This window comes from Bufo gargarizans, chromosome 3 (genome assembly GCF_014858855.1).
Source record: "Bufo gargarizans isolate SCDJY-AF-19 chromosome 3, ASM1485885v1, whole genome shotgun sequence".
Lineage (NCBI taxonomy): Eukaryota > Metazoa > Chordata > Amphibia > Anura > Bufonidae > Bufo > Bufo gargarizans.
The window spans coordinates 270,293,021-270,320,704 of record NC_058082.1 but is presented as its reverse complement, the minus strand read 5'-3'; the positions used below and the strand labels follow the sequence as shown (position 1 = coordinate 270,320,704).

General features: G+C 44.2%; 1 protein-coding gene across 1 annotated transcript; it reads right to left on the bottom strand.

The window, feature by feature from the left end:
• Positions 1–391: 391 nt before the first annotated feature.
• Positions 392–16,931, bottom strand: SUMF2 (sulfatase modifying factor 2). Its single transcript, XM_044285340.1, has 9 exons — positions 16,790–16,931; positions 11,814–11,970; positions 10,778–10,892; positions 9,609–9,653; positions 9,362–9,512; positions 8,773–8,828; positions 2,513–2,597; positions 2,011–2,155; positions 392–1,302 (listed from the first exon to the last, which is right to left on the bottom strand). The coding sequence occupies exons 1-9, from the start codon at positions 16,860–16,862 to the stop codon at positions 1,212–1,214; spliced, it is 918 nt and encodes a 305-aa protein (XP_044141275.1). The 5' UTR covers positions 16,863–16,931; the 3' UTR covers positions 392–1,211.
• Between the last annotated feature and the right edge of the window lie 10,753 nt (positions 16,932–27,684).

Genomic DNA, 27,684 nt, shown 5'->3' with positions numbered 1-27,684 from the left:
TCTTACCCAAACAGATAACCACCGATGAGAATCAGACCAGTACCACAGAGAATGATGCTGGGGAAAAGGAGGAGTATAGGATGTTTTCATATTTTTAGGGCTTGCCCAGGATTTTTCTCTTCGACAAACCCTTTTAGAGATGTGGTCTACCTGTGGTCCAACAGTTGTTGCAAAACTAAAGCACCCAGCATGCCCTAATAGTCTGTGGCTCTCATTCTAAGAAGTGATCACTGCTGTAGAGGGTGAAAATGATCTGGATCCCAAGATCAAGTTAATAAGATTAAACAGAAATTAACTCCTTTGTCACCTATTTGGGTAACAGAAATTACAGAAATAAAGCCGGAAGCCTGGGACATGACTGCAGAAAAATAAATGAAAGATAGGAGTTTTTAACAAGTACATTTGGTTTTATTGTACATATTTTTTGTTTGAACCTATAGAAAACACATTTCAGGAAAAACAACCAAAATGTCCCTCTTTAAAAAAAATAAAAATAAAAAGGTGACCGATGAGACAAAATAAAAAACATCAGGGAATGGAAAACATTAATTCGAAAAGCTAAACTCATATATGCATCTTAATATAGTTGTTCCTGTGACTTGTACACTGGGAGATTTACAAAATATTCTACCTGTTAAAGGGGACATCATGTTTTTACTAAGTGACAGCTGATCCTCAGGATAGACCATCATTAGCTGATCAGTGGGGTCTGACACCCTACATCTAGGCCAATCAGCTTCTTGGGTGTAACTCATTCCCTCAGTACAGGCCATGACTAGCTGACCAGCATGGGTATGACATCCCACCGATCAGCTCTTGGGGTGTAACTCATTCAGTTGTGTAGTGGAGAGAGCTAGTCACTGCAGCACTGTAGTAACACGCTCTCGCCACTACTCAGTTGATGGAGCTACATCCAAACAGCTGATCAGTAGGCTTCAGACCCCTGCTGATCAGCTAGTGATAACCCATCCTGAGGAAAGGCCATCTCTTATTAAAAGCTGGACAACTCCTTCGAGTCTCAACAGATTAAAGAGTTGTTAATCTCTCACATAGTGACATAGTATTAGAGTCCAGTTGAGGTCTCCACATCATGTGTATACTGCAGTCCTTACAGAACCCATACATTACACCAAAACCTTTCTCCGAAGCCAGGACTGTTCAAGAGGAGTCTTGTGATGGATTTAAACTCAGCCATCATTTATGCACTTGGCTCAAAGGTCTTCTTTTCCATGATTTGTAGACTGGGAAGTAGCACAGCGAAAGCTCAGGTTATCTGAAGCAGAGTCTGGGGTATTGCCCATTCTATAGTAAAGAAAAAGAAATACAAATATGAATATAAAAATATATAATTAGGGAAATATACATATTTACCATATTTGACATATTTGCCTTCTTTAAAAAAATCTTTGGGAGATGAGGAAAAAGCCTTCAACTCTTTACTTGCCGCCTAACTGTGCATTGTATTACCCATAATGGCATGATTTTCCACAATGGCATGATTTCAATATTGCCATTGTATCTCTCTGCATTACTATTCAAAACACAAACAATTCTATTTTGGCATTTAAACCAATAAGTGCCAGTGTGTTCATATTGAAAATCCATTTTGTTTCTATTCTAGACATGCTTTTAATGTATTTATCATCTCCCTGTGCCAATTTTAAGACGTGGGGTTTTAATGCTGCCCTCGGCACTTTTTGGAAAGGGACAGTGGCGAGGACAGGGGTGGGACCTGCAGGCCTGACATATTTAGCTTCACTTGTGCCAGTTTTCTGGCTCAAAATAAGACAGAAATCTACAGCAGCTCGGAGCTGCCATAGACTTCATTCTGGTGCACGGACTGCCAGAGGATGTGCCTCTCTGTGCCTCATCAGAAATTAGGCACATACTCCGGCATCTCAGGAGATTTCAAAGATTGCCATAAAATGCCGGTCTATGATAAATCTCCCTCTTTGATTTAAACAGTGATTGACAGCGATATAAACATTTATGAAACTGATGGATTCACACCTGGTGGTCACTCGAGCTTTATGATTGGCTGAACCATCCTGTGTATCAATCCAAGACGCCCCACGTAGGACATACATCTTTTGCCCACTTTGCATATATTCCGTAGATGTCCACTCCCAGGCGTTCCCCAGCATATCATATAGACCTGGTATACACGGACAAATGTCTATGTTAAGTGGTATCATTGCACTCAAACATACAGGTAGGGCTATGCTGACACTGCACTGGGTCACGTGGATGCGTGGTGTGTCACAGATGCTGAAAAATACGCAAAGATAAGCAAGGACCGGTGATTATAAAAGACGGGGGGGGGGGGGGGGGGTAGAAGAGAGTAGGAAATGGAGGACACGCAAGTGAATTTCTTTTCTCCTTTAAATACACAGTTTTAGAAAAGCACAGACATCATAATGTGTATGCAATGCTTCTTTACAAGACAGAATTAGAATCATGAGGGAAGAATGTCCAAGAGTTAAGGCTACCAAGTTTGTAAAGGACTACTCACCATAAGCATTCTGGGCAGGGAATGCATCTACTGGTGATACACCATGATAACCATCCTCAGCAGTATCCAGAGTAGGGAATTTACCCTGTAGGTGATTAAGCATCCCGTTAAGATGAATCTTTTTGAACAGTGAAATACTGTATACATGTACAGTTAAAAGAAAAAAGTATGTGAACCCTTTGGAATGATATGGATTTCTGCACAAATTGGTCATAAAATGTGATCTGATCTTCATCTAAGTCACAACAATAGACAATCACAGTCTGCTTAAACTAATAACACACAAAGAATTAAATGTTACCATGTTTTTATTGAACACACCATGTAAGCATTCACAGTGCAGGTGGAAAAGGTATGTGAATTCTTCGATTTAATAACTGGTTGAACCTCCTTTGGCAGCAATAACTTCAACCAAACGTTTCCTGTAGTTGCAGATCAGATGTGCACAACGGTGTAATTCTTGACCATTCCTCTTTACAGAACTGTTCTAGTTCAGAAATATTCTTGGGATGTCTGGTGTGAATCGTTTTCTTGAGGTCATGCCACAGTATCTCAATCGAGTTGAGGTCAGGACTGTGACTGGGCCTCTCCAGAAGGCGTAATTTTCTTCTGTTTAAGCCATTCCGTTGTTGATTTACTTCTATGCTTTGGGTCGTTGTCCTGTTGAGCTTCAGCTGGTGGACAGATGGCCTTAAGTTCTCCTGCAAAATGTCTTGATTAACTTGGGAATTCATTTTTCCTTCGATAATAGCAATCCGTCCAGGCCCTGACGCAGCAAAGCAGCCCCAAACCATGATATCCCCACCACCATACTTTACAGTTGGGATGAGGTGTTGATGTTGGTGTGATGTGCCTCTTTTTCTCCACACATAGTGTTACGTGTTTCTTCCAAACAACTCAACTTTGGTTTCATCTGTCCACAGAATATTTTGCCAGTACTGCTGTGGAACATCCAGGTGCTTTTGTGCAAACTGTAAACGTGCAGCAGTGGTTTTTTTTGGACAGTAGTGGCTTCCTGTGCGGTATCCTCCCATGAAATCCATTCTTGTTTAGTGTTTTACGTATCGTAGATTCACTAACAGGGATGTTAGCATATGCCAGAGACTTTTGTAAGTCTTTAGCTGACACTCTAGGATTCTTCTTCACCTCATTGAGCAGTCTGCGCTGTGCTCTTGCAGTCATCTTTACAGGACGGACACTCCTAGGGAGAGTAGCAGCAGTGCTGAACTTTCTCCATTTATAGACAATTTGTCTTATCGTGGCAGCTAAAAGCAATGCTTTTGGAGATACATTTATAACCTTTTCCAGCTTTATGCAAGTCAACAATTCTTAATCGTAGGTCTTCTGAGAGCTCTTTTGTGCGAGGCATCATTCACATCAGGCAATGCTTCTTGAAAAAAAAAAAAAACAGAACTGGTGTGGTTTTTTTTTTTATAGGGCAGCTATAACCAACACCTCCAATCTCATCTCATTGATTGGACTCCAGTTGGCTGACACCTCACTCCAATAAGCTCTTGGAGATGTCATTAGTCTAGGGGTTCACATACTTTTTCCACCTGCACTGTGAATGTTTACATGGTGTGTTCAATAAAAACATGGTAACATTTCATTCTTTGTGTGTTATTAATTACCAAATAGTTAGATTCTTACTGATATCTTTATCACACAAGTTTTAAATAAATTGAATTAGAATTAGTGACTTTTAAAAATACCTTTAATCATGATAGTGCGGGTATAGGTATGCATATACCAACATAGTGTACTACAATTAAACAAAAATTATTTTTTGAAAGGGGAGTAGTGGCCCCTACAAAAAACATTCAACGGTGACGAGATATATAGGCCTATAGGTTCGAGACAAACGAATCATGGTCTAACAGAGGGCAGGGCAGACGAGGGAAAAATGGTAACCTTAAAATGTAACTTTTATTATTACTTATAATAAAATAAATGCCCTTCGATAATAGTGCAAAATCAGAGGTGGGTAAACGGTACTCCTAGGGAGGGTATGGTGAAGAGGGGAAAGGGGGTGCTGGGTCTCTGCCCCTATTATTACCCTAATCAGAGGGCCCTTCTCCCGTTACACCACAACCTCCTACACCGCCCCTAAATGAGTCCCTGTGCAGTGCTCTGACTGCCCAGCTTCGTCCTGAAGGGGTAGGAAAGGTGGTGGTGGGGGGGGGGGGGAAATCCCTAGTGACAGATCATATACCACCCACAGATACGCTCCCAGAGCCCTGGGAAGCGACTGTGTAATGCAACACTAGACCAGTGAATGACCTATGTCCTGCAAGAGAAAATGTATTCGGGTGTCACGTCCATAAATCACCCGACACTCGTAAATTGGATAATGCTGAGATTATCAATAATAAATAAGATAGCCAGACGCGTTTCTCTGATGTATTTCAGTTAGTCAGGGGCCTACAGAAATTGATGTCAGCATCAGTGTCAATGACTCACCCTCAGGTGGGGGCGGGTCACTATAAATTTCATAAAAATGCTCGGCAGTGGTTGATGACAACAACTGTAGATATAAATCAAGCTTCATAAACTCCCATTGTGTGGCAGTGTAGCATTAGCCGCAATCACAACTGGGGGTTTGAGCAGAAAGACTCTACTTATCTCGTTAGGAGCGACCGGTCAGTGGACCTGTTCCCACGGTACAGACTGGTTCCTGTTCCTCACCAGTCTGTGCGCTGGCTCCCGCGTGTGGCAGTACCGCAGACGACGCCGGCACAGCTGCGCCATTTAAAGCCGTTCGCGTCATCGTGACTCCGCCCATCCTCCCGATCACCTGACCCGTCACGTGGTCACAACGTCATGGTCACGTGGGGCGTCATGTGATCGCAGGTCCTGCAACCACACTTGAACCGGGAGAGGCTGCTGGGGAGGCTGTCATGGTGGAGGGGCATGCTCAGATTATTCAAGCCACGCCCGCCTGTCCCCTATACTTGGATCTCAGTAAAATATCTGTATAATTTATGCTCTTGAGACCAGGGCGGATAAACAATGTGTGGGGATGCCCTACAGGGATAGGGATACCCCACACTCGACCAAATAGATGAATGAAGTTCCCCATTCAGGAGCGGGACACCGCTGTAGCTTGCACATTGGGTGGCGCGGCGTTACCCAGAGTATTTTGGCCAGTGGAAAAGCCAAGACCATGTTAATTCACTAAGTCCCCTATCTTGTTATACAGGGGTAACATAGAAGCATTCAAACATCATGAGACATTTCACGTCAGTGAGTCTCAATGTTTTTAACACATGCAATGGCAAAATAACCCGGAATTGCACCGGGGCGGGTAGCTGCGCAGGAGGTGTGGGGTTGTATCAAATAAAGCAGCTAAATGAGAGCTGTTCGTTTAGTCCTTGTGGGTGGACAGTTTTTAATTCAAAGATCCACCAGGTCTCTCTTTGAAGGCTTACCCTAAATGCCCTAAAACCTGCTTAGCCCAGGGTGACCCCCTGATGGTGGAGGCTCCCTGTCCCCGAACCTATTGCTATCCAGTCCCTACGCAAACCCTAATCATGGAAAATAAATTGATACGGAAATAATTACACACGATACATGGAGAAAGGAAGGTGGTCCAAATTAAAGGGACGCCACCCGCCCTCTCAAGACCAATACGCAAACCTTGACGCGTTTCACCTGAGACTCGTCAGGCTTATCAGGAGGTAGGTATATAATTGGACAAAATCCAAACGCTTGTGTGTTATTAGGCTGACTTAGGCTACCTTCACACTTGCGGCAGTGTGATCCGGCGGGCAGTTCAGTCGTCGGAACTGGCCGCCGGATCCGCTGCTGACTGAAAGCATTTGTGAGACGGATCCGGATGAGGAGGAGCGATAGCAGTAGAAATACCTCTCTCTCATACTGTGAAGATGATCTCTACATGTAAATGCTTTTCACCTCCACCAATGAGCAGGAAATTGTCGAGAAGCAACACTTCCTTCACAACACTCATCTCATTGGTGCAGTGTAAATATTCTGGATAGAATAGAGCCTCATTTTTGGCTATTCTCACAATCAGAGTAGAAAGAAGGAAAAACCTCCAATCCAACTAAACAATGGCACGTTATCCCCCTCGGTTGTCTGCAATTTTAGTAAAACTGGAAAATCTGTGGACACGTCACAATGAACCCCAAGAGATGGTTGTTAAGCCAGTCCTAATTGCCGCTGCATACAGCATGGTATGGGTGACAAACCATACTATCACTTGGGTTTGGGGTTTCAAAATATGACGTTTGGATGCATAAAAAAAAATTAAAAATAATTATTAGCCATTTTTTTCTGAATGCTGAGGGAATTCATAGATTTCACACACCCACAAGATAAAATACATTATGGCGAGGAAAACTGAAAATATCAAAGCTGTCCTTGATCTCACATCACACGTCAGGTCAAACGTTTATGAAAAAACATGGAGGCATGGAAACATGAAGACCGACAGGAACGCACTTAAGTTCTACCTGGGTCTAAAAATTTTGTAATAACAAAGGTCAGGTCCATAAATATTTGGACATAGACACAATTCTAACATTTTTGGCTCTATACACCACCACAATGGATTTGAAATAAAACAAACACGATGTGCTTTAACTGCAGACTGTCAGCTTTAATTTGAGGGTATTTACATCCAAATCAGGTGAACGGTGTAGGAATTACAACAGTTTGCATATGTGCCTCCCACTTGTTAAGGGACCAAAAGTAATGGGACAGAATAATAATCATAAAATCAAACTTTCACTTTTTAATACTTGTTTGCAAATCCTTTGCAGTCAATGACAGCATAAAGTCTGGAACGCATAGACATCACCAGAAGCTGGGTTTCATCCCTGGTGATGCTCTGCCAGGTCTCTACTGCAACTGTCTTCAGTTCCTGCTTGTTCTTGGGGCATTTTCCCTTCAGTTTTGTCTTCAGCAAGTGAAATGCATGCTAAATCGGATTCAGGTCAGGTGATTGACTTGGCCATTGCATAACATTCCACTTCTTTCCCTTAAAAAACTCTTTGGTTGCTTTTGCAGTATGCTTTGGGTCATTGTCCATCTGCACTGTGAAGCGCCGTCCAATGAGTTCTGAAGCATTTGGCTGAATATGAGCAGATAATATTGCCCGAAACACTTCAGAATTCATCCTGCTGCTTTTGTCAGCAGTCACGTCATCAATAAATACAAGAGAACCAGTTCCATTGGCAGCCATACATGCCCACGCCATGACACTACCACCACCATGCTTCACTGATGTGGTGGTATACTTAGGATCATGAGCAGTTCCTTTCCTTCCCCATACTCTTCTCTTCCCATCGTTCTGGTACAAGTTGATCTTGGTCTCATCTGTCCATAGGATTTTGTTCCAGAACTGTGAAGGCTTTTTTAGATGTCGTTTGGCAAACTCTAATCTGGCCTTTCTGTTTTTGAGGCTCACCAATGGTTTACATCTTGTGGTGAATCCTCTGTATTCACTCTGGTGAAGTCTTCTCTTGATTGTTGACTTTGACACACATACACCTACCTCCCTCCTAGAGAGTGTTCTTGATCTGGCCAACTGTTGTGAAGGGTGTTTTCTTCACCACGGAAAGAATTCTTCAGCCATCCACCACAGTTGTTTCCCGTGGTCTTCCGAGTCTTTTGGTGTTGCTGAGCTCACCAATGCGTTCCTTCTTTTTAAGAATGTTCCAAACAGTTGTTTTGGCCAGGCCTAATGTTTTTGCTATCTCTCTGATGGGTTTGTTGTGTTTTTTCAGCCTAATGGTGGCTTGCTTCACTGATAGTGACAGCTCTTTGGATCTCATCTTGAGAGTAGACAGCAACAGATTCCAAATGCAAATAACACACTTGAAATGAACTCTGGACCTTTTATCTGCTCATTGTAATTGGGATAATGAGGGAATAACACGCACCTGGCCATGGAACAGCCGAGAAGCCAATTGTCCCATTACTTGTGGTCCCTTAACAAGTGGGAGGCACATATGCAAACTGTTGTAATTCCTACACCGTTTAAAGGATTTGGATGTAAATACTCTCAAATTAAAGCTGACAGTCTGCAGTTAAAGGGCATCTTGTTAGTTTAATTTCAAATCCATTGTGGTGGTGTATAGAGCCAAACATGTTAGAATTGTGTCAATGTCCCAATATTTATGGACATGACTGTATAAATCTATCTGCACTGAGTTCATAGATTTCTTACTAAATATTCTAAACAGATCAAACTATTTTGGTCGGAGTTGTACAAGACAATTGTGAAAGTAACATATTACCTGCCAAAGATTGCTTCTCTTTTTCTCAAAGGTGTTCCCCCACGGATAGGTGTTCCCTGTGAGTATAGCATGACGATATTACAATTTCCATTCTCATCAAATGAGCACCTGAATCTGAATACTTTTGTAATTGCATGTAGTTAAAAATCTTATATAGCCACTGAGTTATTCAATAAAATGTATGCGTATAGCGCCACCTGCTGTTTGTTCTTTTTTTATTTTATTTCCTTGTCCGGCTCACTGAGATGGCTGCACATGCTCAGTTTCATCCCTCAACTGCCTCCTGAGCTGTGATAGGGAGAGCATGGACACGCCTCCTGAGCTGTGATAGGGAGAGCATGGACACGCCTCCTGAGCTGTGATAGGGAGAGCATGGACACGCCTCCTGAGCTGCCAGCTTGATCCAGAATGGGGAGATCTCTGGATCCATGTGAGGTACAGGGCTGGTTCTAGCTTTGTTAGAAAGTGATTTTCATGTACTACATGTTGTCAGATTCTTATTTTTTACATTAATCAGGGGTTAACCCCTTTAATTAAAACCCATTAAGAACAACGCAAAATTAAATAACCAAACCAGATGATGGCATACCTTTAAGTCCTCCTCTGGCCGCAAATTCCCATTCTTCCTCTGTTGGCAACCTCTTCCCGAGCCACTTACAGTAGGCCTGGGCATCATTCCAGCTAACCTGCAGCACAGGGAAATCCAGCTTCTCCTTGATACTCGATCCTGGTCCAGTTGGCTAAAGAGAATGGAACAGGAAAAATTTGATTATAACTGGGTGTAGGAACTAATGTGCACAATGTTCTGCAGCAACCATTGGCAATATAGAATATACCTGACGCCAAAAGGCTCTTTCTATAGGAAGCCACCATGGTGCCGACTGAAAAAGAAACAGACCAACAAGATAAGTTAGACTATGTGAACAACAGGGGAAGGCAAATCTCACCACGGGTACACAGAGGACCGGAGGGAAGCTGGGAATTGCTACAAGATGATTTCTAAATTGTATCGCCTTTCATTTGTAAAGGCTCTTTGATAACGCGATCTCGCCACGTTCTATCAAAGTATTATTTTCTTATATAGTCTTCAGCGATATTTTTGGTTTTACCATACAATCAATGTAGTAAGCTAATAAGGGTAATGTTCATATTAATGCTGCCACAGGTGATTAAAGGGGTCCCCGACTCCTGTCCCACCGGTGGGACCTGCACCTGCCACAAATTTATAGCATCTGCTGTGGAAATGACTATAATAGGAATAACCCTTCTGAGCATTTAGCTATCCTTTGCTTCTCCAGTTATGCATGCAGATTAGTCAACAAATGGACTGTTGTCAAAAAAACAAGATTATTACCTGTAAGGGAGAGTTCACATCACAAGGATCCTGTACATTTAGCATCCATTTATGTTAGAGATCCGTTTTTTTTGATGGATAAAAGTACTGCATGCACAGAAAGGAATGGACCTTGGGTGGAACAAGAGCATTGGCAACGCCTCATTGCACCACAGGCCTAAGCTAAAGTATAACTGGGGAACAGGGCACAGTGTTTTAATCAGGTGAACTACAGCTATGTGTCTATACAAATCGCTGGATAGGGAGGTCACCGCTGACGGATTCCCTTTAAGAACAAGTATGAAGATGTGCGCTAAAACCCTGGTACTTCATTGTAAATCTATGTAAAAATAGCGGGTCACATAAGCCAACCGCCGTTTTGCGTTAGCTCCAATACATTTCAGAGAGGCTAATCCCGTTATGGTTCCAGGGGCTAACATGCAGAAGAAATCAGAGTATCAAATGCAGATCCTTAAAGATTCACAGCGGATGTGCCTTGTGAGTCTGTGATAGGGCAACAGCAGGAATCTGACCTCCACCAATCCTACTCAAATATTGGGATAGGTCATGTAAACCCTCTTTCAAACAAAAACTATGAAAATACTGCATTCCCATATAAAAATGACACTATTTTCCTGGTGTACTCACCCACTGAAGAAAACTGGCACTTACCTCCAGCTTCTGGGTTACTTTCTTTTTGAGCTCATCCGATACAAAATCCTCAAACACAAAGCTCCAGCCAAACGTCTCCGCTTCTGACTTGTACTTTGTCGCTCTTACAAATTCCCTAGATTTAAAGTGCCAGTAGAAATGGTAAAATCTCTCTGATCTTGTCATAAAACGCTATCTTAGGCCCCTTGCAGACAAGCGTTACTACAGCAGCAAGTTTGCATCACAGCACCCGGCCCGACCGCCCAGCGCTGACGGGATTCACATAGCATTATATTGATTTATGATGCTATGTAACCCTTACAGTTCTGGAATGTATTGGATAACTCTGACAGCATTATGCCAGTGTTATCCAATACATGCCAGAACTAGGGGTTACATAGCATCATAAATCAATATAATGCCAAGTGACCCCCGGCAGCGCTGGAAGGTCAGGCCGTGAGCTGCGTAGCGGACTCGCTTCGGGAGGAACGCTTGTCTGCAAGGGGCCTTAGTTTCAGTAAAAATGCATGCTATACATTACATGCAGAAAGCCCAGCATGTTATAATCCGTTTTTTCCTGCCTGCTAATGTGGAATTTTATCCACTCTAGCGGCCAGCGCAATTCCATAATATCGATCCTACAATAAAGGGCCCTTTAGACGGCCAGAGAATCCTAAAGATAATCATAGGAACACTTGTTAGCGATTATCTGGCGGTGTAAATGTACTGCCGATTACCTGATGAACGAGTGAATCATTTGTGTGCACGCAAAAATTATCGTTTACTGGCAGCAGATAGTACTGTGTAATCACGATCTGCTGCCGGCAAACAACGAGTCTGTATGGTGAAGAGCGATGGCATTAGCGATCATTCCTCCCCATACATGTAAATGCAGCAGTCTCCTCTGCTGACAAGCAGGCGATTGGCGGGAATGACAATCTGCCGATGTGTCTTCCTGCGTAAAGAGACCTTAAAAGTGCTAAAGATGGCCTTAAGTAAAGAGTGCAGGGCTGTCTAGATATAGTGATGCCTATGGGAGCCATCAACGTCTACTTACCTAAAATCCTTGCTGGTGACAGGAAACTTGTCAATTGCAAACTGCTTTACAGTCACTTGTTTGGTTGGTCCTTCTCCATCTTTGCTGTCTGGAGCATTTGATCCCATAGTGAACTTTCCACCTCTGATTTGCACCATTAAATCATTTTCTCCCTGACCTGCAATTATAGGAGGAATATGGTCCAGTCATTAATACATTCGCTGATGGAACGATCGCAAGAATATAGCATTTCAAATTCCCCTTGGCTTCCCTGTATCTGCCTACATTTGAAAGCTATAAAAAGAACTAATATTAATTGGGTTTTCAGAGATTTTTTTCAGAGATGACCTATCCAGTATATGATCACTGGGGTCCCCCGCAGATCAGCTATTTATGAATATGAAGGCACCGGTGCTTTGCCTAGGCCATGTGATGTTTCGTTCAGTCACATGACCTAGACACAGCTCAGCAATGCGCTTAATAAGCCAAGAGAAGGCCGTGGCGCTACGAGCTCTGGTGCCTTCTCAAAGTCAGATACTGATGACCTATTCGGAGGATAGGTCATCAGTTAAAAAGCCTCGGAAAACAAATACACACAAGGTAAATATTTTATGTCAAAGATTTCATTTATGGGTCAATGTGTCCAGTCTCTGAATTCAGAAGGATCCTCTTTGACTAAGGGTACTTTCACACTAGCGTTTTTCTTTTCCGGCATAGCGTTCCGTCACAGGGGCTCTATATCGGAAAAGAACTGATCAGTTTTATCCCCATGCATTCTGAATGGAGAGTAATCCGTTCAGTTTGCATCAGGATTTTTTCCCATAGGAATGTATTAGTGCCGGATCCGGCATTCAGAAAACCAGATCCGTCCTTCCGGTCTGCGCATGCGCAGACAGAAATTTTTTTTCCCGACTGATCAGGCATTTTTAAGACGGATCAGGATCCTGATCAGTCTTACTAATGCCATCAGTTAGCATACATTTTGCCTGATCCGGCAGGCAGTTCCGGCGACAGAACTGCTTTCCGGATCTCTCTGCCGCAAGTGTGAAAGTACCCTTAGGAGAGAGAAGCGGGTGCCACCCTTCTGGGTTGGGGGACATGGTCCAATACTTGGAATCCAAGTTGAAAATGTTGATGTTTCATGCTGATAGGGTGGGCTGGCAGAGGTAAAAGTGTAGTTGTGATGGATGGTGGACTAATGCTTAGAAATGTTGTCCTCTATATCTTGGGTGGACTCCCCGACATACACAAAATCACATGGACATTTCAGAAGGTCAAGTCATCTTTGATTGTGAAGCTTTGACCTGCATGTAGGTGTTGAATCTGAATTCCCGATAAAACTGGAATCTTGCGCGCCGTTCCGTTCAAATATGGAAATGTACCACACCTTAGGGTCCATTCACACGTCCATATGTGTTTTGTGGATCCGCATAAACACAGACACCGGCAATGTGCGTTCCGGACTGCACATCACCGGCACTCTAATAGAAAATGCCTTTTCTTGTCCGCAGTTGCGGACAAGAATAGGACATGTTCTATTTTTTGGTGGAATGGAAGTGCGGATCCACAGATGCGGACAGCACATTCCGGCCCCATTGAAAAGGAATGGGTCCGCACCTGTCCCTAAGGGACTGTAAGAATTGCTAGCGTGGTTGCATGTCCCCCAACCCAGGAGGGTGGCATCCGCTTCTCTCATCAAGGGGTCTGACCCAGGAATGTGATCTTTGTAAAAATATCTTTAAAATATTTTATTTTACATAAAATGTTTACCTCATATGTATTTGTTACTTAATATGATTTCTCCTTTATTTCTTCTCAGACGCGGTGCAGGTCTAGTTTAGGGCGAGATTCCATTCCTCTTCTCCTCTTGTTACTTTCGCCTTCTTTTCTTCACCTTCCTCCCTCTCTTCTCTCTAGTCTCTCCTTTCTTTTCTCCTCCCCCCTTCTCTTCCCCTAACTAAGCTATGGTCAATTTTTCATTAATAAATTTTTCTCTATTCTTTTTCATCCATTTATCTTATTCTTTTCGATGTCCATCTTGTTGATAGATGCATACTATATTCATCTTGCATACCACAACCTTCATACTTCCATTATCATACTGTTGCCCATACATCCTATTTCCTCTAGCAATTGTGTATAGACATTGGGCCAGATTTATCATGACTGACAGCTCACTCCACTTTCACATATGTCTAAAGTCAGTTTTAGCCAAGTCAGATTTATGATCGGCCCTTTAAGACTGTAATAAATGTGGTTTGAAGGTAGCAGTTTATCCGTCAGTAAGCGTCTTTACGAAAAAGTCGCACGTCTTTACGAAAAAGTCGCACGTCTTTACGAAAAAGTCGCACGTCTTTACGAAAAAGTCGCACGTCTTTACGAAAAAGTCGCACGTTCTATTAAAAAGTCTCATAAGATAAGCATGGTCCTCACTGGAGTGAAATTGCGCAATTTTTTGCGACTTTTTAAATAGTCTCAATAGTAAATCTGTCTAGAGATTAATTTACATAAGAAAACACACCCACTTTCAGAAAACTGGCGAGCATAGTGCAGAGCAGAAAAAAGTCGCAAATTTTTGCGCAGTTTTAGTGACTGCGCAAAAATTTGCGACTTTTTCACTCCATTATTCTGACTTGAGCTAATGATAAATCTGGCCCATTGTCTCTTGTAACTTCACATTATCTGCCCCCTCCCATTGGGGAGGTCCTGGTCTGACGCTCCTCCGCACTTAGGGTACTTTCACACTTGCGTTGTTTGATTCCGGCAGGCCGTTCCGTTGCCTGAACTGCCTGCAAACTGTATGCAAACGCATGTCATTTTTTCTGACTGATCAGGAACCTGATCAGTCAGAAAAATGCATTGCAATACCGGATCCGTTTTTCCCGTGTCATCAGGCAAAATAGATCCGGATATTTATTTTTTTCCCCATTTTTAAAGGTCTGCGCATGCGCAGACCGGAAGGACGGATCCGGCTTTCCGGTATTTTGAATGCCGGATCGGCACTAATACATTCCTATGGAAAAAAAATCCGGATCCGGCATTCAGGCAAGGTCTTTATTTTTTTCTCGCTGGGGATAAAACCGTAGCATGCTACGGTTTTCTCTTTTGCCTGATCAGTCAAAATGGCTGAACTGAAGACATCCTGAACGGAATGCTCTCTATTCAGAATGCATGGGGATATGCCTGATCAGTTCTTTTCCAGCATTGAGCCCCTGTGACGGAACTCAGTGCTGGAAAAGAAAAACGCTAATGTGAAAGTAGCCTTAGACTGTGTCACATGCGCAGCATGTTTTCTAAGGCACTGGAGCCACATGTCAGCGAACCAGGAAGGCGTAATACACTTCCCACATTATGCAGGTATGGCTGTCTTTCTGGAGTTCCTTACCCCTCGCTAGGAGGCTACCCATTCCTTGTCATCTGGGCCAGTACTCTTCTTTCTTTCTGTACTTTTGATAGGTGGGGGTCTGGATCATTAAAGAGAGGGGGCAGAAGTATTCGGTTGGGCTCAGTACGATTTATTTCTTTCTTTGGCTGTTTTCAACCCTCCGAGCATGGAGAACATAGCATAGCCGAATATAAATTGAGGGTCACAGTTTAGAGTACTTCTGCCCCTCTCCTTGGCGATCAGTGACCCCCGACAATCAGCACTCCTGACGTGTGATCGCACACTTCACAAGCTCAGGATACAGAGCCATAATGTCATAGAAGTCTACGGCCATGCTATACTTCACACACCTCATTTTTATTTATTTTTTACAGTCTTCATATGGATTCATATTCGCCCCACTACTTGTACAGTGCACTCCCTACGCCTTGTGCGCCATGACTTTGGCTGAGTTTCCATCATGCGGCCGGTGGTAGCATGACTGTGAAGGTAATAACGCTGTTCTAGCCACTGCAGACGGATGGGTTTGGGCCGCACGCAGCAGCCATGGTGTCTATAGCCATTCTTAGTCCCATATGCACAGACCCCAAACTATGAATGCATGGTCCTGTTCCTTTGGAAGTAATAGGACGGAGACCCCTGACTGTTTTTACCCATGGTCTACGCCTGGGGTCACAGATGGTGCACCAGTTAATAAGCCATGTCCCTTGTAACCAGCGAGTCCGTGCAGTCATGATCCCCAAGATCTCTGCTGGTAAAGGCCGACAGTTGTAGATCAGGTCTTGTACACACTTGGCCTCATGCACACGACTGGGTCCGTTTTGCGGTTTGCTAAAACACAGATGCCAGCCATGCGAGCGCCGCATTTTGCGGAGCAGAATATCCGGCCCTCAAAAGAGCCTTAAAAAGAGTCTTATCGTCGTCTGTGATACGGACAGGAATAGGACATGTTAGGGTGTGGGCAGCACATGGAGCGGCGTCCGCCTCTTTTGCGGCCCAACTTTAGTGAATGGGTCCACACCCGACCCGTAAAAACCGCGGCTCAGATGCGGACCCAAAACTGAGCCCGAGCATGAGCCCTAACAGAAGATAGGATGACCCATACAAGTACACCACACGAGGCCAGCTTCTCATTGACATCATTTGTATTTTTTCTTTTTTGCCAGTAATAAAGTGAAAGCGGCATGAAACTAGAAATGACTGGCACACAAATGGGCAAGAAAAACTGTGTGATTTAAAGGGTTAAATGCATTTGGGCCTCCAATCACACACTGCCAACATACAGAGGGCAGCGCCCCACATCACATACAGTGGAGTTCACCCTGGCCCAAACAGGTTCTGTGCACAAGAACTGGCATCAAAGTGGGCACCTAACGTCAGCCTGGTATACCATGGGTATATGTCCAGGACGCATCTTGTCCGCATACCCCAGATACACAAGAGATAAATGCACCAGGAGCAGTTCTGGCACATATGGTGTCAGTTATGCCACTCAGCCCCCATAGACTAAAATAAGAGGGTCAGGAGCAGACACCGGGATCTGCAGGAGGACACCCCCTTCCTGCACAGGAGTGTGAGGTACCGCGCGCAGGCGCAGTGTGAGCCCCCTCACCTTGTATCGCCCACAGCAGCAGCAGCAGCAGCAGCAGCAGGCTGAGGACGCGGCCGCCGGCTCTCGGGGCCATCACCTCCACATATATCACTAGTGTGGAAACTCCGCGCGCGGCCAAGCGCAGCCTGACTTTACAGGGCCACGTGACAGGCTGGGGTCACGTGACTCTGAATCGGCCGCGGGCTGCAGCTGTGGTAATGAAGTTCCTGTCATGCCGCCTTCCATTCACTTATACAAGGGCTTGTTTTTATTTTCTAATGGCACCATTTAATATCAGTAGGGCAAAAAAAAGCCAATTGAAATGCTGTTTTGTCTTTTTTACAAGTTCACTGGACGGTAAAAATGTCACGTCACCTGTAGGGCTCATGCACACAAACGTATTTTCTTTCTGTGTCCTTTTTTTTGCGAACTGTATACGGAACTATTAATTTCAATGGATCCGCAAAAAAAAAAAAAATGGAAGTTACTCCATGTGCATTCCGTTTCCATAGAACATGTCCTATTATTGTCCGCATCACGGACAAGGATAGGACTGTTCTATTAGGGGCCAGCTGTTCCGTTCCGCGGACTGCAAAAAACATGGTCGTGTGCATGAGGCCTTAGGCTACATTCAATGTTCTATCTTTTTGTGGAACGGAAGTACGGGACGAAACCCCACGGAACCACTCCATGTTCCGTTCCGTTCCGTGCTTCCGTTCCGCATCTCCAGATTTGCAGACCCATTGAAGTGAATGGGTCCGCATCTGTGATGCGGAATGCACACGGAACGGTGTATTGCGGCCCGCAATACGGCCACGGAGCGCACCCTTTCGTGTGAAGGAGGCCTAATGCAAAGGCTGAAACCGCATTCATCAGCAGCTTTTCTGCAACAAAATCCGCAGCGTGTGCATGCACTCTTGTGTATGTTTTTTTTTTCTGCTGCAAATTAGACGCAGAAATAATGCCGCTAATCGGACACGTATGAACCCAGCCTTATAGAGCAGCAGTGAGCCATGGAAATGAATGGGATAGTGCACTACTCTGCTATACTGGCCGCGACAGAATTCGTGCAACCAGCGTAGCCGAGCCCTTATCCATCTTTTTGTTACGTATGATTACAGCGGTATGAAATGTATGTCGTTTTTGTTATGTTTTAATATTTCTTTAAACTCACTATGAAACCCATACATTTATATTTTTGTCTATGGAGCTGTGTGGGCTCCAGTTTTGTATTTTTAACCCTTCTATCCCGGGGCAGTTTTCAGCTTCCTGACCAGGCCACTTTACGTGGTAAGGATTTTTGAACGTTTTTAGGCTACTTTCACATCAGCGTTTTGGCTTTCCAGTTTTGAAATCTGGCAGAGGGTCTCAAAACAGTTCAGTTTGGTCACCATTCATTGTCAATGGGGACAAAACTGATGAGGATGCATCAGTTGCGTTTGGTGTCCAGTATGGAAAAAAAAACTGTTAACATCACCCATTGACTTACAATGATTTTCATGCCAGAATCGGTTTGTTCCGTTTCGATTTGATACAATTGCATACGAATGAAACACATGCATAGTGTATTAAATTAAACTGATCCGTTTTCGCCCTCTTGCACACGACCGTATGGCTTTTTCTGTATTTTGCGGATCTGTTTTTTTTTGTTTCAGTAGTGTTTCCGCTTCCGTTCCGTTTTGCCGTTTCGCAAACGGAAGCATACAATAATGTTTAAACAGCAAGTACAAAAAAAAATTGGGCTGGGCATAAAATTTTCTGAAGATGGTTCCGCAAAAACGGAACGGATACGGATTCATTCCGTATGCATTTCGTTTTCCTGCGGAACCATTGACTTGAATGGAACCACGGAATGTGATTTCGGGCAATAATAGGACATGTTCTACCTTTAAACGGAAATACGTAAACGGAATGCATACGGAGTACCTTGAGTTGTTTTTGCGGACCCATTGAAGTGAATGGTTCCGCATGAAGACCGCAAACAGAATCCGCAAAAACGGAACGGAAACTGAAAAAAAAAAAAAAAAAACGTTTGTGTGCAAGAGGTCTTATTCTGATTTTGAGATGCTCTGCCGGAAAAACCACAGATGTGATAGGAACCTTACTTATCCAAGCCATTCTGAGATTGTTTTCTCGTGACACATTGTACTTCATGAGGGTGGTAAATTTGAGTTGATATGTTTCACCTTTATTCATAAAAGAAACCAAATTTTACCCAAAAATTGGAAAAACTTGTAATTTTCTGAAAAGTGACCCTATTTAAGGAAACTACCCCCCACTCCAAGGAATTTTTCAAAGAGTGCAGAGAGCACCTTTTTCCAAAAGGCATTTCACGGAATTTCTGCTACTTTCACAGATGCATTTTGGTTTCAGGTTTTGAGATCCGGCAGACTGACTCCAAAGACTAACCTCATTTTGGTTGTAAATTTTTTTTAAATTGTTTTCTTTCATCTTGGACATTACACCAAGTCAACGAGTTGGTACATCGTTCATTATAACAATTAGGTACTTCGTGTTACTGTTGGGTATTCATACAGTAAGGTATCCAAGTGCACTGATAAAGTACAATTATAGATAGCTGTACAAATCTATATAACATTGCATTACAATATCATAAACAGTTATGAACAATAATGGGTAAAGTCTAGGGGTAAGAGGGGGAAGGGGCAAGAAGGGAATGTAAAAATAAAAAACTGGGGACAGATCCGGGAGGTGGTCCGGCGCAGGAGTCCGACATTATGCCCGCGAAGAGAGGCAAGACGCCGAGCCGTCCTGAGAGAGAGACCCGGTCCCAAGATGGCGCCGAGGAGGAGGACTGGCCTGACCTGAGGGCGGCGGTGAGTCAGGGAGCTGCAGCGCGGCTGGAGCGCTTTGCTCACAAGTCACAGCGGTCCCCCAGTCATGTGTGGGGAGAGGGAGATGACACCCTGACGCCAGTGGAGGAAGGTTTAGGGGAGCAGGATGGCCCCTGTGATGAAGACCAACAACCCTCTGTTCAGCAGGAGGGGGGGGCGAGTCCTGGCCTGTGCTGCACTGGTAAAGACCTGCCAGTGGTCACTGCCCCTGAACCAACGTTGAAAGACGTGATGGCAGCTATAGCTAGTTGCAATGTCACCCTCCAGTCCATGAACATTAACATTGGAAGCCTAAAAGCGGACATATCCATCATCCGGCATGACCTGCATAAGGTGGCTGAACGCACCTCAGAAGTAGAAAGGAGGGTCTCTGACCTGGAAGATGGGGCTGCTACCCTGCAGAGAGTGAGCAGGGCTGCGTCAAAAGATATAGAGGCGCTTTATGCAAAGACTGACGACCTTGAGAATCGCTCCCGCCGCAATAATATTAGACTGGTGGGCATTCCTGAGAAGTCTGAAGGCCCAGAGGCGACTGAATTTATTGAAAAATGGCTCGCAGAAAAATTCCGTGATAAAGGACTGTCTGCACTCTATGCGATTGAGCGGGCACATAGGGTCCCCACTAGGCCCCTGCCGCCAGGGCGGCCGCCACGCCCAATACTTGCTAAAATCCTGCACTATCGAGACAGGGACACTATACTGAGGGCTGCGAGATCTCATCCTGATTTGAAAATTAATGGGGTTCAGGTGTCCCTGTTCCCGGATTACTCGTCGGCTGTACAAAAGAAGAGGGCCCGCTTTGTGGAGATTAAACGGAGACTGAGAGACTTGCAAGTACAGTATTCCATGATGTTCCCGGCAAGGCTCAGGGTGGTGGCGTTTGGATCCGCTGTGTTCTTTGAGGACCCGGACGCTGCGGTCAAGTGGCTGGATCAAAATGAGCGCCGCCTTAGGATCCCTTCAACGGACACCTGAGACTGATGGACATTCCTGTTCCTGATTGAGGTTCTGATGTCCCCTGGACTGTCCACCCACCGTTGTGGACATTTTATTTCTGTTTCTGGCCGGTTGCTGGAGACACTTTGTGGGTAGAGCATACGCCCTCGGTTGCTCCCCACTTTTTCAATGTGCCTGCACATGGTATCTTGCTGGATGCTGTGCTGCTTCAGGCGCTGTTGGGCCAGGTTCGCAAGGTTGGCCCCAGAGTCAATATTGATTCTACATATGCTGCATATGTTTACTTTGTGGGGTGGGATGTTTGGGTGGGGGGGGGGAGGGGAGTTGAGGTTAGCGGGGGGTAATACTGTCAGGGGTACTATTGACAGCAATACTAAGGTGCTGAAACGTACAGTCCTCTCATACCTATACGGGGGACTTGGAGTGGAGTTAGGAGACTGTATTCTGGTGATTAACATTGTTTTTCCTTGCAGCTGCTGGGAGGTGGGGATGTGTGGCTCTCAATTGTGCTTTTATCTATGTATGCATTCTTATGGGACCTGTTACGAGAGTACTTAGCTGGAATGTGAGGGGAATGGCGGATGCTACAAAAAGACATGGTCTGTTCCGTTACCTATCTAGATATCAGCCAGCAATAGTATGCTTGCAAGAAACGCATATGACTAAACAATCTATACATGTTCTGCAAAAGCCGTGGTTGGGGTATTCGGTGCATTCCGTCTTCTCCTCGCATTCCAGGGGTGTTAGTATCCTAGTTCATAAGAATGTCATGTTTGAGTGCCTCAGGGTATGTGTGGATGAGGAGGGCAGGTTTCTAGGAGTGCATTGTGTGGTCCAAGGGATGAGGATGGCGCTGGCGACAATCTATATACCCCCGCCATTTTCCTCGGTGCCTTTGAGGAAGCTCATGGAGTTTATGGCAGAATTTTCAGAACTTCCAATGTTAATAGTTGGCGATTTTAATAATGTACTTGACAGTTCGCTTGATAGATGCCAGATCACACCTAGTGGTAGTAGTACGGGGGAGACCCCATTTGCAAGATTACTCCGGGAAGTGGGTCTGATGGATGTATGGAGAGAGACCCACCCCCTGGACAGGAAGTACTCGTGCTGCTCCTCGTCTTATGGTTCCCTGTCACGCATTGATCTGGGTTTGGTGAATGCCCATATGTTTCCGCTGGTGCAGAGTTCGGAGTATCTGGCTAGAACCTTATCAGATCACTCCTTATTTAGTATCGCTCTTGATATTTCTGTGGCGGCCAGGCCGGGGGTTAGATACTGGCGATTGAATGCCTTTTGGTTGAAATTGATAGGTGACCCGTCCGAGTTGCTTCAGTCCCTTAGGGAGTATTTTTGTATAAATGAGGGGACTGCATCTCCGATAATTGTTTGGGAGGCGATGAAGGCCTTCCTCAGGGGCTCCCTTATTAAAACAGTCAATAGGATTAAATCTAAATCTAGAGAGCTTGATCTGCAGAAACACGATAACATGAAGCTAGCGGAGGAAGCATTTGTGCTGAATCCATCTACCCTAACTAGCAGTGCCTTGAAAATCAGACAGGAGGAACTGAGGTGTCACCTCTTGGAAATAGCAGAGAGGAAAAGACTGTTTTATAGGCAGCAGTTTTTTACTGAAGGGGAGTGTGTGGGCCATATGCTCTCGGTTATCGCAAAAGCGCAACAGGGGTCTCAATGCATACCTGGCCTGCTGGATGCTGATGGCGTCCTCAGGCGTGATACTGACAACATTTTGAACATATTGAATAATTTTTACTCTTCTCTGTATGCTCCTAAGGTGACATGTTCGGAAGAGGATATTGACGCATTTTTAACCACATTGAATCTTCCTAAGCTTTCCAGGGAGGACAGTATGCGGTTAGAGGAGCCGATTGAGCTAGAAGAGTTGAGGGCGGCGTTGGCAGCTATGGCTAATGACAAGGCTCCGGGTTTAGATGGGCTTCCGGCGGAAGTGTATAAGACCTTCGCGGATGTGTTACTCCCGGAACTTCTGAAGGTATTCAATTATTCCAAGGAAGGAGGGGTGCTTCCTCCGTCTATGCAGGAGGCATTAATTGTAGTCATTCCTAAGCCAGACAAGGATCATTCTCTCCCAGACTCATATAGACCGATATCGTTACTCTCCACTGACGTTAAGTTGCTTGCAAAGGTATTGGCCATGCGTCTGTCTAAAGTGATTTTGTCTATCATACACTCTGACCAGACCGGCTTTATGCCTCAGAAATCGACGTCACTTAATATTAGAAGAGTGTTTGCCAGTATTCAAATGCCAGCTGAGAATGTTGGAGATAGAGCTATCCTTTCTTTAGACGCGGCCAAGGCCTTTGACAGCATTGAGTGGCGCTTTCTGTGGAGAGTTATGGCGTTTATGGGGTTTGGGGATGAGTATATATCCTGGGTCCGGGTGCTATACTTTAATCCCAAGGCATGTGTCAGGGCGAACGGAGGGGTATCTCCCAAGTTCTGCTTGGGCAGGGGTACCAGACAGGGGTGCCCGCTGTCGCCTCTGCTATTTGCAGTGGCGATTGAGCCGTTAGCTGCAGCGATTCGTCAGTCACTGGACATTCGGGGGTTCCGGTATGGAACAGTTAATAATAAAGTGGCGATGTACGCAGACGACACTTTGCTTTTTTTAGGGGACACTGGTCCATCTTTGGAAGCGGCTATGAAAATTATTGACTGCTTCGGTGCCCTGTCGGGTCTGACTATTAACTGGAGTAAATCGGCAATTATGCTGCTGGACGGGCAGGGGCAGTCGCAGATAGTGAGGGACAGAAATATTCCATGTGTAGCGTCCTTTAAGTATTTGGGTATCCATATATCGCCTAGAATCCGGGACTTTGTGCGCCTTAACTTTGACCCGCTGGTTGGTAAATTTCGGAACAAGGCTAAGGCGTGGTGTAAATTGTATCTGTCGGTGGCGGGAAGAGCCAATCTCATTAAAATGGTGTTGATGCCTCAGCTGCTTTATATTCTACATAACTCCCCGGTCTGGCTGCCAAAGTCCAAATTTGTTCCAATTAATGCTATTTTCAGGGAGCTCATATGGCGGAAGGGGCAACCGAGGATTAAGCTTGAAACGCTGCAGTATCCTAAGATGGAAGGGGGCCTTGCAGTGCCAAACCCCTGGGTATACTTCCTGGCTGCACAATGCCAGCATTTTAAAGGGTGGATAGAACGAGTGAGTGAGGTGTCGTGTCAGTTGTTTCAGCATTGTTTGTCATCTAAGGACCTAATGATGATTCTTGAGACTAGGGGAGCTGGGAAGAATGGTCTGTTGGGAGATTTGGGTTACTTGATGCATTCTGTGTGGAACAGGGTTAAGATCCTAAGGGGGGTTGTCGGCAGCACGGAATACACTCCATTGTGGGATAATCCCGTGCTGCCGGAATTCCTCTCTCTGTCTGATTTTGGGGAGTGGAAAAGGAAGGGTATTCTGAGGTTGGGCCACCTTCTGGAAGAAAAGAAGTTCATGTCCTTTACCAGATTTCAGGAATTGTATGACCTACCTAGAACACATTTTTATAAATATCTTCAGGTGCGACATGCGCACAATTCCACATTTAAAGGTACGACTGTGATGGCGGGGAGAGATGCTGCATTGCACCAGATTCTGTCCAGGGGGGCAAGGAGAGGTATGATCTCATGTATATACAAGCTGCTGCTTGATAAGTTCCTACTGTCACATCCGCTTGCGGCTAAAGGTAAATGGGAGAAGGATGTTGGCGAGTTAACTGATGACCAATGGTCTGACATACTGGAGGCGATACCTCTCTCCTCCTTGAGTGAGGGGCGTAAACTCTCGCAACTGTTCATTGTCCATAGGGTCTACAAGACACCGTTTTTTTTGTTTCGCATAGGGTTTAGACCCTCGGATGAATGTCCAAGGTGCTCTATGGCTTCTGCTGATCTGTTGCATATGTTGTGGACGTGCGAGAGATTAGGGAGATACTGGGAGATGGTATCTCAGACGATACAGAACGTTTATAAGGTGCCGGTGCCGCCTGATCCGAAAGTGTGTGTGTTGGGATACGTATCTGAACTGGCCACTAGTCAGGTGCATAAAATAGCTATAGGTAGAGTGTTATATGTTGCTAGGAAGTTGATCGCTCTGCACTGGATACAGACAGCGCCGCCAACCCTAGGTGAATTCCTAAGTGCTGTTGACACAATGTTAAGCTATGAACGGATGGTATACCAGAAGCGTGGATGCCCAGCAAAATTTGAAAAATTATGGGAACCGTGGCTGTCGTCTCGACGTCTGCATAGGAATATATGTTAGTGCGCCTATGTATTGTGTAGATTAAGAGGGGGCGGGATGGGTGGGATGGGGGGGGTTGGGGAGTTGGGCGGAAATTTGATTTTTACTCATGGATTGGTATCCTGTGTGTTACCAGATTTGCTGAAAAATGTGTCTGTATGTCATATTGGTTGTGACACGCTATAGTGTGCATTTACTTTGTACATTTTTCAATAAAAAAAGATCTGATTTAAAAAAAAAATAAATAAAAAACTAATTTGCAGGAGTGGGCGGTCCAAGGCTAGTTTTGATTGAGTGTGTGATACTTTCTTAGGTACGGCACTACATATGTCACTTCGCCTGGAGAAATAGACGGTGTAACAAGAAGAAAGGCAAGAGTAATTTAGACTAGAGCTAGTAGTTTAATACTTTGCAGGTGTTCAAAAAAAGGGGGGGGGGGGGGGTCTAAGTTTTATATCAAAAGATACAAAGTGTTGAGGTCTGTCTACTCTTTATTATCTCTATCTTTAGGTGTTGGAGACTTTCCTGCAATTTTTCCATGGTCCCCATATACTTTTAAATATAGGAGTAGTGCAGGAGTCCCAGTGTGCTATTTGTTCAAGGCGGTATAGCTGATCACATTTCTGTATCCAATGTGGCTTCGTGGGTGGATCTATAGATTTCCAATCACCGCGATTAATAACCTAGCCGCCGCTAACAGAATGTTGCAAAGGGTGCGAGCGTGCTTTGAGCACTGAATATCACTGTATATCCCAAAAAGGCACAATTTCGGGGATGGCGTAATAGTAGTCATACTGAGGTCAGAAATGGTTTTACATATATTTTGCCAGAAGGGCTTTATCTTATCACAGGACCACCAAATGTGTCAATGAGTACCCACTTGCCCCCGACACCTCCAGCACCCTGTAGTGCATTCAGGGAACATGCTGCTAAGACGATACGGTGTGTAGTACCATCGTGTTAATATCTTATAACTGTTTTCCTGCAGTTTGGCACACCTGGACACCCTGGATGGGTTCGATAATGCAGTTTTGACTTCGTTGGGGATGAGTGTAATGTTTAAATCTTTTTCCTATCTGGTAATATAAGGTTGTGTGTCGTAAGTTAACCCATTAGAGATAATATGAGATTGTACAGCTTTGAAATTTTGCCTTTTGGTTCTTTAACCTGTAAAGCAAATTTTTCAAAAAGAGAGTGTTCTGGGGTGTTGGATAACCCTATTAGGCGTTTTTTCATATATTTACTAGAGTGCATCAAATGAAAGGTAGACAAGCTGGTCATTAAAGGGTTCTCCCTCAGGATCTCTAGTGATGGAACATCATTATCTGGGCATAGGTCTAGGGCTGGTGTTGACATAATTTTTTGCTCTTTCTGGTAGAGTTTCCTGAAAGTGGACAGTGGAGTTGAAGAACACCTCTCTTACTTGCAATAGTGTTTGATAGTTTGGAGATAATCGTGTCAGCCAATCCGACTCCTTCCACATGTGTGATGTGTAACCCGTGATAGGGCTGTGAGAGCGTAATGTTTTATTTATTTGGTGACTGTCCAGAAAGAGCAAAGATCTAATCGGTAAAGGGGATATGCTATTCTCTACATCAATGTCTAATCTATTCTTGTATGGTCTTAACCAGTCTAGGCACCTGGAGCACACTATTGCCTTATGGTACGTGTAAAGATCTGGGACTCCTAGACTGCCCACAGCAGTTCGCTGTATTATTTGTTTATATGGCAGTCTTTTTTTCTTTCCTCCCCAAAGAAATCTTGAGATCATTTTTTGAAGTTTCATAAAAAATTCTTTAGGGCTTGGAGGTAGTAAAGGATAGTGGACATGAGAACGGACTTAATTAATACTCTACGGCCAAACCATGATATAAAGAGAATATTCCATGAGCCCATCAGGTCTTCAAGCCTTTTAGGTAGTGTGAGGACATTTTCCTTAACCCCTTAAGGACTCAGCCCTATTTCACCTTAAGGACTTGGCCATTTTTTGCAAATCTGACCAGTGTCCCTTTAAGTGCTCATAACTTTAAAACGCTTTGACTTACCCAGGCCGTTCTGAGATTGTTTTTTCGTCACATATTGTACTTCATGACACTGCTAAAATTGGGTCAAAAAAGTTAAATTTTTTTGCACAAAAAAATAAAATTTTTACCATTTTTTTGTTTCAGTTTCTCTACTTCTGTAATACATAGTAATACCCCCCAAAATTGTCATGGCTTTACATTCCCCATATGTCTACTTCATGTGTGTAGCATTTTGGGAATGATATTTTATTTTTTGGGGATGTTACAAGGCTTAGAAGTTTAGAAGCAAATTTTGAAATTTTTCAGAAATCTTCAAAATCCCACTTTTTATGGACCAGTTCAGGTTTGCAGTCATATTGTGAGGCTTAGATAATAGAAACCTCCCAAAAATGACCCCATTCTAGAAACTACACCCCTCAAGGTATTCAAAACTGTTTTTTCAAACTTTATTAACCCTTTAGGTCTTCCACAAGAGTTAATGGCAGATGGAGAAACAATTTAGAAATTTCTATTTTTGGAAAAATTTTCCAATATAATCAATTTTTTCCAGGAGTAAAACAAGGGTTAACTGCCAAACAAAACTCAAAATGGGTTGCCCTGATTCTGTAGTTTGCAGAAACACCCCATTATGTGGTCGTAAACTACTGTTTGGCCAAACGGCAGGACATAGAAGGAGGGGAACACCATATGGGTTTTGGAAGGCAGATTTTGCAGGACTGGTTTTGGTTATACCATGTCCCATTTGAAGCCCCCTGTTGCACCCCTAGAATAGAAATTTCAAAAAAGTTACTCCATCTAAGA

Coding starts and splice junctions, on each gene's coding strand:
- SUMF2 (XM_044285340.1), bottom strand. CDS start 16,862: ATGGCCCCGAGAGCCGGCGGCCGCGTCCTCAGCCTGCTGCTGCTGCTG. Junction 2,598..8,772: donor AGAGAAGCAATCTTTGGCAG/GTAATATGTTAC, acceptor AATCACCTACAG/GGTAAATTCCCTACTCTGGA. Junction 2,156..2,512: donor CCCTGCCCAGAATGCTTATG/GTGAGTAGTCCT, acceptor CGTGTATACCAG/GTCTATATGATATGCTGGGG.